This window comes from Auxenochlorella protothecoides (genome assembly GCF_000733215.1).
Source record: "Auxenochlorella protothecoides strain 0710 unplaced genomic scaffold scaffold25, whole genome shotgun sequence".
Taxonomy (NCBI): domain Eukaryota; kingdom Viridiplantae; phylum Chlorophyta; class Trebouxiophyceae; order Chlorellales; family Chlorellaceae; genus Auxenochlorella; species Auxenochlorella protothecoides.
The window spans coordinates 138,802-150,640 of record NW_011934265.1 but is presented as its reverse complement, the minus strand read 5'-3'; the positions used below and the strand labels follow the sequence as shown (position 1 = coordinate 150,640).

General features: G+C 65.0%; 4 protein-coding genes across 4 annotated transcripts in view; 2 read left to right on the top strand and 2 right to left on the bottom strand.

Moving 5' to 3' along the window:
- The window catches only part of F751_2682 (hypothetical protein), a gene marked incomplete at both ends in the record, with an annotated part of 5,462 nt that extends 1,900 nt beyond the window's left edge, over positions 1-3,562 (bottom strand). The window contains 6 exons of the mRNA XM_011401094.1: positions 245-805; positions 1,064-1,195; positions 1,493-1,775; positions 2,123-2,727; positions 2,876-3,152; positions 3,300-3,562. Of these exons, the coding sequence (XP_011399396.1) occupies positions 245-805; positions 1,064-1,195; positions 1,493-1,775; positions 2,123-2,727; positions 2,876-3,152; positions 3,300-3,562 (2,121 nt within the window). The remainder of the gene's footprint in view (positions 1-244; positions 806-1,063; positions 1,196-1,492; positions 1,776-2,122; positions 2,728-2,875; positions 3,153-3,299) is intronic.
- A 474-nt stretch (positions 3,563-4,036) lies between these two features.
- F751_2681 (Anaphase-promoting complex subunit 6) lies at positions 4,037-6,853 on the bottom strand (the record flags this gene model as incomplete). Its single annotated transcript, XM_011401093.1, has 7 exons — positions 4,037-4,135; positions 4,340-4,413; positions 4,754-4,889; positions 5,125-5,679; positions 5,806-5,843; positions 6,031-6,425; positions 6,612-6,853. 7 exons carry the CDS (start codon positions 6,851-6,853, stop codon positions 4,037-4,039), a joined length of 1,539 nt encoding a protein of 512 aa, XP_011399395.1.
- Positions 6,854-7,509: 656 nt separating this feature from the next.
- F751_2680 (Uncharacterized protein) lies at positions 7,510-9,946 on the top strand (the record flags this gene model as incomplete). The annotated part of the gene is made up of 9 exons (XM_011401092.1): positions 7,510-7,559; positions 7,672-7,770; positions 7,917-8,127; positions 8,281-8,410; positions 8,540-8,623; positions 8,805-8,887; positions 9,026-9,175; positions 9,451-9,651; positions 9,785-9,946. The coding sequence occupies 9 exons, from the start codon at positions 7,510-7,512 to the stop codon at positions 9,944-9,946; spliced, it is 1,170 nt and encodes a 389-aa protein (XP_011399394.1).
- Positions 9,947-10,292: 346 nt separating this feature from the next.
- Positions 10,293-11,589, top strand: F751_2679 (hypothetical protein; the record flags this gene model as incomplete). The annotated part of the gene is made up of 5 exons (XM_011401091.1): positions 10,293-10,404; positions 10,662-10,786; positions 10,949-11,068; positions 11,204-11,341; positions 11,539-11,589. The coding sequence occupies 5 exons, from the start codon at positions 10,293-10,295 to the stop codon at positions 11,587-11,589; spliced, it is 546 nt and encodes a 181-aa protein (XP_011399393.1).
- Between the last annotated feature and the right edge of the window lie 250 nt (positions 11,590-11,839).

Here is an 11,839-nt window from a genome sequence, read left to right as displayed (position 1 = left end):
GGAAGATGCGGTGGAGAAGGACAAGGAAAGGGGTGTTCTGGCTGGTCTGCAAAGTTGCTGAGATCGCATGTCGGGAGGATCCCCGAGCGACTCAGGGCCAAAAGGCTGGAGGAGAGCACGGGTCAACAGCAGTGGACACAGCCCAGCCATGGGCTTGCACCGCGACAGGTCGGACCCCCCCCCCTCCCTACCCTCACCCCCCCCCCCCCCCCCCAAACCCCTCCCCCAAAGAACAAACACTCACCTGGAAGTAGAGGTAGCGCATGAGCACCAGCTGGACCAGGGGCAGCGCGCGCAGCATGACCCCCGTGGCCTCATCCACGGCGCCTTGCGAGTTGGCCGGCGCGGCACAGCGGCGCAGCGCCACCCACTTGTCTGCCCAGTAGAGCGCGGCCAGGCCCAGCGTGCCCAGCATGGGGGACAGGGGCAGCACCGGCCCCCACCACAGCGCCAGCGCCAGCACCATGACCGCGTTGGCGGCCTGCTCGGCGAGCGGAAAAGGCGGCGGCGCCAGCAGCGCGTCCAGCGCCGCCTGCGTGCGTGCCCAGCGCGCCAGCGCGTGCGCGCGCGTCAGCGGCCCGGGGTCGAACAGGCTGGCCAGGGGCAGGACGATCGCGTTGGCCAGCTGTGTCCAGAAGGCGCTCTCCACCAGGCCGCCACGCGAGAACCAGCTGGCGCGGTTGCCCGACGCGTAGGCCGCCAGCACCGGCACCGCAAAGGCGTTGAAGCAGTAGGCGGCAGCCAGGCGCACCACCAGCCAGCGGTGGGTGGCGGAGTGTGTCGGCCACCGCTCGTGCAGCGTTAGCTGTTTTGGTGATTTGGTTTTGGGTGGTCGTGGGTTGGGGGATTGTTAAGACAGTCGAAGGGGCAAGATGGGTAGATTGCTGACACGCAAAGATAAACATACGTATCTGGCATCGATCCTTCAAGGCACTTCCTCCTCTTCCAATGAATGGGCGGACAGTCGTTCATCGCTACCTGCGAGTCCCTTCCATCATCATTTCACCCTCGGCGCATTCCCCAGAAACCATTCCCCACCGCCCTCTCCCCTAAGCCTTCCCACCTGGCGCACGGCGGCCGTCACGCCCAGGTTGACGACCACGACGGCCAGCCCCGCGGTGGCGGACACCAGGGACAGGCGCACCGTGTCCCCCGCCGAGGCAGCAAAGGCCGCCCAGCTGTCGAAGGAGATGCCCTGGGCCAGGGAGGGGTCCAGGTAGAAGCGCGCGACGCGGCGCCGGCGCGCCGCCACGGCCGCCACGCACAGGCCGTACTGCGCGGCGGCGCCCGCCGCCGCGATCAGTGCTGTGGCGGCCAGGCTGAGTGCGCGGCGGGCGGCCAGGGCGCCGGGGCGTGGCGCGCTGGCCGCGTGCCGCCAGATGATGTCGGAGGGTTCGGGTGCGCGCGAGACGCGCACGCGTGACCCCGCCAGGCGGATGCCTGCAGGTCCGGATGCGAGGCCGGCCCCACAGCAGCGGCAGCAGCACCCTACCACCCCGTGCGCGGCGTCGAGCACCCAGCCCACCGCCCCGCCGGCGCCGCCGTGGGCGATGGCCGCGTCGGCGTGTGCCGCGTACTCGAAAGTCACGAGCGCCGAGCCGGTGGGCCGGCCGGCGTGGCGCGGCTGGCTGTACAGCGCCACCCGACGCTCGGCTCGTGCCAGGCGGGCGGCCAGGCGCGCGTGGGAGGCGCAGCCCAGCGCAGCGCAGCGGAACAGCCAGCGTTTCAAGGCGCCGAGCGGGGGCGGGGTCTGCTGCGCGGCCGATTCCGCTAGGCTACACGGGGTTTGGGGGCGGCGGAGGGCAAGAGTGGAGAGTTGAGGATGAGTGATCAGATATCCAATGCGCAGGCACCACTGTCAAGGTGAAGGTGCCGCGGGAAACCTGAATTCGACAAGGGAACAGATGTGTCACAATGGCATCCACAGCCGCAAGGCACTGGCCACTCTTCTCACCAGCACCGAGTCTTACTCCCGGGAATCCCATCAGGCCATCATCTCACAGAATACGTTCTCCACACACTGTGCCCCGCTCCCTTGCCTACCCCGTCTCGCACACCCACGCTCCCCACAGCCCCCCCTCCCCCAAGCCCCACCCCCCAGAGGCCCACAATCTCGGCCCACGTGAACCTCAGGGCCTGCGCCTCCCGGCCCCAGCGCAGGACCCCTCCCACCGCGGGGATGACCGCGCAGGCCGCCACCGGGCCATACTGCCGCGCCCAGTCGGCCAGCGGCCCGTCCTCCAGCCGCTTGCCGCGCAGCAGGACCGAGAAGCGGGAGGCGGAGAGGACGGGGCGCGCCGCGGAGCGCTTGAATCTGGCCAGGGCCGCCAGCAGTGCGGCTATCCACACCCCCGTCAGCGCCTGGCCGACCAGGAAGGTGGCCAGCTGCGCGGTGGGCACGGCGTGGGCCGCCCGCAGCGTGCCCGCGTCCACGGCCAGTGTGCAACAGCCGCAGCCGGCGGCGGCGGCGCCGCCGTCGCCGCAGGGCTGGTGCGCAGTGCACGCCGCGTCCGCCGGGTCCTCGGGGCTGGGGGCGCCGGGGGGCGGTGGGGCCTGGAGCTGCGGAGGGCTATCCGCGGGGCAGCCGGCCGAGGCGTCGTCCGCACTGCAGGTGGCCGCGCAGTCAAAGGCGCTGGCGAAGCGCGGGTCGGAGCAGTATGCGCCGACGGTGGATCGGGTGACGAAGCTGGTGGTTCGCCAGGGCTTCAGGCATGAGTAGGACATCGCCTGGAGGAGGGCAAGGGGGGGGAGGGGAGGGGTGTGACTGTCTGCAGGCCATCCATTGACACTATTTGAGGGGGTACAGTGTACCAAGGCAGCCCCCATACCCTCCATAACCACCCCCTTCTTCGATGCATCTCAGATGCCTCCTCACCCCGCTGCCGAGCTGGAGGGTGTACCTTGCAGCCCAGCCCTGGGTGCCCAGGTTGTCCACCAGGGGGTACATGTACACGACGGACAGGAGGAGGGCCAGCGCGCAGAGCCACTTGATGGTGTAAAAGTACATGCCCAGCCCCAGGCAGCCCTGGGCGATGGCCGAGGGGCCGGCACACAGGCTATAGGGCCGGGAGGTGGAGGGCACCGGCACGCCGTTCTGATCCCGGTCCTGGCGCCGCAGCTGGCGGGCATGCCGGCGCCTCAGGCCTAGAGTGCTGGGATGGGGGAATGGTGCGAGCCGGGTGCTCAGGCAGCTGTCATGTGCCAGCCAATGCTGACAAGGGGATCGACCCCGATGAGGGTGCAGAGCATGCCTGCCCTTCCCAACCTGATGATGTTCACAATCGGGCAACTCATCCTACCGGCACGGCTGATCCTTGATCCCCTGCCCCGGTGTGAGATCGGGCTTCTTGGCGGCACTGCCAATCTCCACGTCCACCACTGCATCCCCGCGACCTGTCGTGGGCACTCGGGCCCCGGCCTGCCGGTGGGTGCTCGAGTGCTCATGCAGCACCGCTTGCTGCAGCGGCCCAGGATGGGGGAGCCACGCCGGGGCAGAGGGCGCCGCGTCCGATTCCACGGAGTCGTACTCCTCCATACCTCGATGAGGCAACTCGTGGGCCATGGACGCGTGGTGCCGCCCCCTACGTCATCGGCGCCTAGAACCGCGTGTACCCGCCCCGGTACCTCGTGCGACCAAAATCAGCATTACGGGGGGTTTGACAGCGACGTCACGGATTCGTGAGATTGTGTCGATTGGATTGATATCCATACGGTTCCGTCCGGAGGGCAGGCCCTGCAACAGAACTCCGCAGCTGAATCGTATTTGAGGGCGCGCCTGCAGGGCGCGGGAAAAGACCACGCCTGCCCCACCTGGGGAGATTGAACCCAACCACCAGATACCCACCCGGTCTTGGCAAATGTAGAGTCTTGAAGAGGCGACCAGTGGTCTGATCCTGTACATCAAGGTCATTGTGCACCAATGACGGCTGCATGCTGCTGACTGACATGCTGCCACGGGGTGGAATCCAGCCACTGCTGGACAAGAGGCTTCCCTCCTTCAGAGACCCGCAGACCCCTTTTCCCCCTCAACCCCACGTCACGCCTCCAGACTGTCCATGAAGGCTCCCACATCCTCCTCGACCGCCAGGGCCAGCATCTCTGCCGCAAACGTGTCATCAGGCGCAAGCCCCAGCGCCTTCGTGGGGAGGAGTGGGCAGTGGGTGTGAGACTGACTGGCTGTGCAGAAAGTGCCCATGGTCACACAGGAGGTTGGGACGGCCTTTTCTCCCTCCTAATGTCTGAGCACCTGCCATCCCACTCGGTAGTCCCCTCCTACATTCTTTCTGCACCAAAGTGCCTCCCCCCCACCCCTCCCCCCTTCTTCCTCCTTCTTCCTCACAATGTGGTACTGCTCCACGGCCTCGCCGGTGCGGCCCTGCAGCTGGTACGTGAAGGCCAGCGCGGTGTGGGTGCCTGGGACACCGCGCCGCGCCCCCAGCGCGCGCTCAAACGCCTCCGCCGCCTCGTCCCAGCGCCGCGCCTTGCGCAGCGCATGCCCCAGATTCACCAGCGCCGGCTCCCAGGCGTGGGTGGGCGGGGGGGGAGGAGGTGGGAGGGGTGGGATGGAAGGTGGCAGCGGGGCGGTGGGTGGGCGGTTCGGCGGGCGACTGAGGTGAGGGTGCGGAGCCATGATGCTGGCGAGAAGACATCCACTGATCACCCAGCCTCAGGTCGCCCTGCGCGGGTGGCTATCCCCGCATCGAACCGACCCAAGACCCCCCTCCGCCCCACCCCAGGCCCTGGCACCACCCACCTGCCGACTGGTGGCTGGGCACGCAAGCCAGGGCAATGCGGAACCACTGGGCCGCGGTGTCGTACTGGCGCGAGCGGAAGGCCAGCACCCCCAGCTCGTTGCAGACGCCGGGGTCGGAGGGGCACATGCGCTGCGCCTGCGTCGTGGTTGGGGTGCGGGGTTGTCTCGTGGTGCGGTGGTGTAGCATCTGTTGAGATGGAGCCTCTTGGGGCATGCTCCTGTTCGAGATCATGCTGTTGAGCAGCCACCCACAACAGCCCCTGATCCCTCTAGCCCCCTGCATTTCACCCCATGCTTCACAGTCCCCAACCAGTCCACCTCAGCTCCCCGCCAAGAAGCACACCGACACCCTCCGCCACCCCGCCACCCACCTGCACCAGGACCTGCTCGGCCAGGGGGGCGTTGCTCATGGCCGCGTACTGGCGCGCCATGCCCAGCAGCGGGTCGTGCAGGCCCGGGAAGAGGCGGGACGCGGTGCGGTACGCGCCCAGCGCGGCGGCGGTCTCGCCGCAGGCGCCCAGCGCCGCGCCCAGGCCCAGCCAGGCCGGCGCGTGCCCGCGGTCGGTGCGCGTGGCGCGGGAGAAGGCGCGGCACGCCGCCTCCCCGCCCGCGGGCGTGGCCAGGTGGTAGCACCCCACCGCGTGCCAGGAGGCGGCGGCCTCCGGCGCCTCCTCCATGGCGCGGTGCGCGAGCACAAACAGGTCCTGGCGCCGGCGCAGGGCCACCCCCGCCGCGCAGTGCGCGGCCAGGCACTGGCCGGCGTAGGGGTCGCGCTGCAGCGCCTCGCGCGTCAGCGCCCAGCACTCGGCGTGCCGCGAGCGGTGCGCCAGCCAGTCGGCGCGCGCGGCCACCACGTCCACGTTCCCGGCCAGGCCCCAGCCGGGGGCCGGGGCGGCGCCATCCCCACCACCCGCCCCGCCGCCCGCCTGCTGGAGGGGGGGAGGGGTGGTGGCCAGCGTGGCGGGCTCCCTCTGCGGGCCGAGGCGGCCGGGGCTGGCGGCGGGGGCCGGAGGCGTCTTTGTCGGGCCTGGGGCTCCTGCCCCACCGGCGACCGAGGCCTGCATGTTGGGGGCCACGTTCTCCAGCGCGTCTGCGGCGACATAGGTGGGCGGGGGTGGGGGGGGAGGTGAGGGCCTGGTCCTGGTCTCTGCTGCGCATCGGGCAGGAGGAGTGACGCAGGGCCAATCCAGACAGGATCACACTCAGGATCAAATGTCCTCCGACAGGGAGAGGCCTGCGCTCTGAGCCATGCCCTGACCAATCCCCCCGCAGCGCACCAAGGGCAGCTTCCACGCGGCTGCCGGCGTCGTGCTGCCGGCTGCGTGCGGCATAGAGGAGGCCCAGCCAGCCGTGCTCGGGCGGGATGGCGAGGCTGTCCAGCAGCTCAGCCTCCTCCGCCGGGGTCAGCCGGTGGCTGCCGACCAGCGTGTGGAAGGCCTCGTAATTGAATGGGTCTGCCTGCAGCGCGGCATGGTACCAGGCCGTGCCCCGCTGGAAGTTCTCCTGGGCGTCGTACACGCGGCCGCGCAGCATGCACACCACAGAGAGGTAGCTGACAGTGCCGGGCGAGGAGGGGGGCAGGGCGCCCAGCTGCAGGTCACCGGGACCCGCGGCCTCCTCCCCGCCCAACAGCTCCAGACACTCGTCCAGCTCCCCGCTTGCCAGCATGCACCTGATGAATCACAGATTGATGATTTCCTAGGTTGACGGGGTTGCCCCTCTTTATAACAAAGTATGACAAGCTGTGTCTCTGAACCCCTGCAGCCCAGGTGCCACCCTACACCTGTCGGCAGGCTGCCACCGGTGACCAGCATTCCCTCCGTGCCAGTCACCGCACCTGAACATCCATTCTTCTCACCTGGCAGCCAGGTATCGTATTCGCACATCCTTGTCCAGGAGCTGGGTGGTGCGGAGCAGGTGGAGACAGCGCCGGTGCTGGCCCGAGCAGTAGAAGCCTTGTGCCAATGTGTAGACCTCGGCTGGCGCATGGTCTGTCAATGTCACCAACTTATCCGCAAAGAATACTGCGGCATCGTACATGTGCTTCGCCAGGCAGTCGTGAACCAGGCTGCGCAGCTGGCGCAGAGTTTCGACCTGCATTGCAGGTGCACCCAGTGTGCCGCAGTCAGGCCTTGTCTTCTGCTCAGCGCTGCAGATGTGTACTCACATCGCGGTCGGTTGCACGTCCATCCATCGACACGTAGCATGGGTGGGTTTGGAACTTGCATTGCTCCATGCCGACCGATCCTGTTGTTACTCTCGGGTAATTTGAGTGCGTCGGTGGGGAAGGCCGGAGGAAGGTGGGAAAGTGCTGCCCGCGACCCCATTCGACTCCAGAAAACACTGGTCTGATGAGGCAGGCACCCTTTGCGACTTTGCTCAGAATGCAACAGAGACTGATCACCTCGTCATGCATCCTCACCCACCTTCCATTACCCTTTATTAGACTGCGTGGGCTCTCTGCTGGCCTTTCACACACACCACCTGTTCCGTTCAGAGACGAGCTCATTGGGATCTACAGGCGACACAAACATCAAGTAGGGGCAACGATGAGTCCTAGCAGGTATCTTCGAGGGATTTGAATGCATGCATGAACCTCCTGCATTGCATTGCCCTGCTTTGTAGCCATGTGATGAGAGGTGGTGAGCTGGGAATAAGTATGAACGAGACCTGCCGAGGAGGCAGACTACCTTTCGAACAAATATACATCTGCACCATTGTCTAGGTCTATCATTCATCGCAGAGCACCTTCTGGCATGGATGCCGCACAACAATCTGATGTCCACATCTCCGCTGCATGTGATGGGTGCGCAACATCGGGGCTGCGCATGCTAGGCCCCAGCATTCCTGCACACGAGCTGAGCTTCAGAGTGCACTTGTACTGAATGAGATCTGAAAGCATCGGTGCCTGCTCTCAGGGGCAACATCGAGTTTGGCGGCACAAACAAGCAAGGCGCCTTCGACCTCAGCATCCGGCCGGACCCGTTCTGCCCCTCAGACAATGCAACACACTTCCAGTGAGGAGAAGAAGGGGGTTCTAGGTATGGATTCTGAAATATTAACACTGGAGCCTTCTGTAACGCCAATTGCTCTGCGGCCCTGATGCGGCAGTCACCTAGCCGCCCGCAAGCCTTGCCGTTGTCATAACCCATTCACCCACCAGGTGGTTCAACTTCCGGGCCTCCAACCTGGCACGTGGCACGCCCTCTACCTTCAACATCACCAACGCGGGGCAGGCCTCCTTCCCGGGCGGGTTCAAGGATTACGACGTGGTTGCCAGCTACGATGCCTCCATTTGGTTCCGGCTGCCGGCCTCCTTTGATGGCAAGGTCCTGAGCTGGACCGTGGAGCCCAAGCACCCCTCTATGCACTTTGTGAGGAAACGGGCACCATGCAGGCATGCCAGGATGGGTGCATGCTCCAGAAGCTCTGAGCATAAACCCGGCGTGCGACTTGCAAGCTTGCCCCTGGCATCCCTGCGCTGCTGCGACGATGACCCTCATCAACTTCTTGTCCATCCCGAGCAGGCGTATTTTGCGCCCTACCCCTCCCAGCGCCATGCTGAGCTGGTGGCGGAGCTGCAGCAGGTGGACGGCGTCCAGCTCAGTGTCCTCGGTCAAACGCTGGACGGCAGGGACCTGGACCTGCTGCAGATAGGTGTGTTGTTCTGGTCTCTGTCGTGATGATTTCCGGGCCAGGAGCAGAGCTGGGTCAGGGGTGTTGGGCAGCTGCATCGCAGAGTTAGGACCATGTTCAGGACCGGCACCCTCCCGTCCCCCAACCCAGGCACGCCTGGAGAAGGGAAGCGGGTGGCGTGGATCATTGCGCGGCAGCACCCCGGTGAAACCATGGCAGAGTGGGCAGCCGAAGGTGCGGAGGGGGGGGAGATAGATTGGTGGAGGCGTGGGTGTTGTGAAATGAGGTTTCCGAGTCGGATCACCCCTATTCATTCCTCGTAACCCAAGCATCCAGGAGTGTCATCTGAAGCACATGCCACCCCGTGCGCTTAGTGTCAACTCCGCCCGCCATCTGCATGAACTGTCTGCTGCAGGGCTGCTGCGGCGACTGACCGACCGGCACGACCCGATCTCCCGTGCCCTGCTCCAGTCCACCGTCTTCTACGTCGTGCCCAATGTGAGAGCTGCTGTGTGAAGGAAATGCCAAGTGGCAGCCTGGAATCGTCAGGTGGCCTTGCTGCAGTGCAATGAATAAGAGACTCATGGGCTCACAGGCTTGCCAGACCAACCCCGCACCGTGCTCCGCAATGCACAGATGAACCCGGATGGGTCGGCGCGCGGCCACCTGCGGACCAACGCCGCTGGAGCCAACCTGAATCGGGAGTGGGCTGAGCCCAGCATGGAGCGCTCCCCTGAGGTCTTTTGCGTGCGGAATGCCATGGATCGGACGGGGGTGGATATCATGGTGAGTGGAGAGTGCGGGTGTGGGAGGGCATGGCAGGAACTGTCGTGCCGGCATGGGTGGAGGGTGCATCCTGGCCGGGCGGTGGCAGCCAGCTGCCCATGCTGTGGCTGGCTTGATGTTACGTGCTGGGTGGCCTGACGAGGGGTGTGCTGGGGTGAAGAGGTGTGCCGCGCAGGTTGTGGAACAGGGCTGAGTCCGGGCAGCGACGCACACTGACGGTGTGCAGGGTGCCCAACCCCCCTATCGGCACGATACCTCTATCCATTGCCGCCCAGATCGACATCCACGGGGCCGAGGCGCTGCCCTACAATTTTTTCGTTTCCTCCAGCGCCATTCCCGGCTGGACGCCCCGCCTGGCAGACCTAGAGGCCGCCCTCTCCGCCGCGCTCGTGGTGGCAAACCCCGACTTCCAGACGAGGGTGGGGTACCCCCGCGGGGCGCCTGGGAAGGGCAACCTCAGCCTGGGAAGCAAGCAGGTGGGGCAGGGGAAGGTACTTGGGGAGCCGCCACTTATATAAATCGCTGACGCCGCACCTGTGTGAACAGAGGAGTGCTGCGGGTCATGAGCATGAAGTCCATAATCACCTCTCGACCTCCTCTCTATTGCAGGTGGCCCAGAGGTTCGACTGCCTGGCAGTGACCCTGGAACAGCCCTTCAAGGACACCAAGGAGACACCTGACAAGGAGTTTGGCTGGTCGCCGCAGCGTGCGCAGCGCTTGGGCGCAAGCCTGCTGGATGCCATCCTGGCCGTGGTGCCCAAGCTGCGATGAGGTTCATTTGGAAGGCATGGTTCCATGCAGGAATTCTGTTGATCAATGGGTATGGGAGATTGGATAACAGGGAAAGGAGAGGTGTGATGCAGCAGGATCAGCCCGGTGCAGTAAACATTCTCAGCTTGGGAGTATGGCACCATGGCTCCCGGGAGTGAGCGCGCCTCAACTAGGGTGGGATCCCAACTCTGCCGATTCGAGTGTTTCATCAGGTTCATCCCTGGCATTGCACGGCCAAAAGTACATTACAACATGCAGCATCACATCCAATCGCCCAGAAGTGAAGGCATACGCGAGGGCAAGATCCTTACAGGTAGACCTCCATGCCGGATTCAGGTGTTCCGGCATGGAGTCCATGTCCGGATCGGGGTCCGATCCCGCAGCAGCGTTCGACATCCTGCATATAGCTGTATACAACGATCATCGCCGGACCCTGGAGCCGAGGGTGAGCTGTCTCGGTGCTCCTTGGCCTTGCGTGCTGAGGGGCAGCATGGAGTCAGGAGAGCCCATGCATGGGGATGGCTGCAGCATGCCACACTTTGCAATTCCCGGCACTCTCAGCCCCATGTCCATTTACCTACACACCACGCAATGCTTCGCCCGCTGCTCCCTCTACCAGGCTCCAACTTGGCCTCCCAATTCGATAGACACGTACTGGACAAGGGATGGACAGCGATGCCGCGGCGGACCCCATCCCCCCTCCTCTCCCCCGGAGCTGTCATCTCGGCCCAACTAGAGGCCCTGCAGAGGAACGACTGGCCTGAGGAGGGCGCGGGTGTGGCCACCGCCTTTGCATTCACACTCCCAGCAAGTGCAACGGAGGCGGGGGCGCTGGACTCGGTGAGGAGGAAGCTTGTTGTGCTTGCGGGTGCTCATGGGTTGGCGGAGTGGGCTGGGGCACACACTTTGCAAGCAACACTCCTACCTCAGCACAAAGCATGCAGCAGCTTGAGGAGGCACTGGCAAAGCAGGAATCGGATCTCCATGGCCACCTCACCGCAGACGGGTGCTGTGGCGGTCTCACGGTGGAGCGGGGAGCGAAGCTTCGTGCCCCGACCTGCCTTTGAGGAGCTGGTGCGTGCGCCACCCTTCAGCGTCCTACTAGGCTGCGACTCGTGGAAGGTGTTTTCAAAGTGTGGTGGCTACTTTCCTTTAGCGCACCCTGATGCTGCAAAGAGCACTTCTCTGATGCAGTCCCGACTCAAAGTCTGGGGTGTCTTCACCCAAGCGCATTCCGCCTTCCACCCCCCTGTACAGGTGGCGTCCCCCGTGGTCTTCCCCAGCTCCCGGCACAGCGACCGAGCAGTTCAGGCCGTCCATGTGCAGGCCGCAGGCACGGGCAGGACCCACACCTTCACCTTTTGCCTGGTCAGGGCAGGGCCGGGGTCTCACAAGGTGCGCCAGGATTGGTATGCATGGAGTGACGACCGCGTGCTACTTTCAGCAAGATAATGGGGTTCAAATTCTTGCTCACTGCGCTCTTACCTTCATGCGTGCTTGGCTTGGTGCCGACCTGGGACCTCCTGACCAGGGCATGACAGGATATCAGGCCATCCCCGACAATGTCACGACCCAAAATCGTCCTGCCACAGGACTGTTGGATGACGTCCCGTGTCCTGATGGGCGATTACGGGAACGTATAGGCGCCTGGCATTGTCAAAGAGCACTCGCTCGAGGCCCTGGTGGTGATTGGCTGTCCCTTCCCAAACCACCCATCCTGCCCCTGCGCCATGCGTCGTCATGTGGTTACAGGGCAGCCCGGGAAATCTTCTCAAGCATCATTTGGTACATGGAATTGTTGGCGTGAGGGAGTGGCATACTGAGAGGAGGTTGGGAACCAGGCGCATCAGGGGTCTGCACACGCACGTCGGATGCCAGTGAACACCGCGGGGG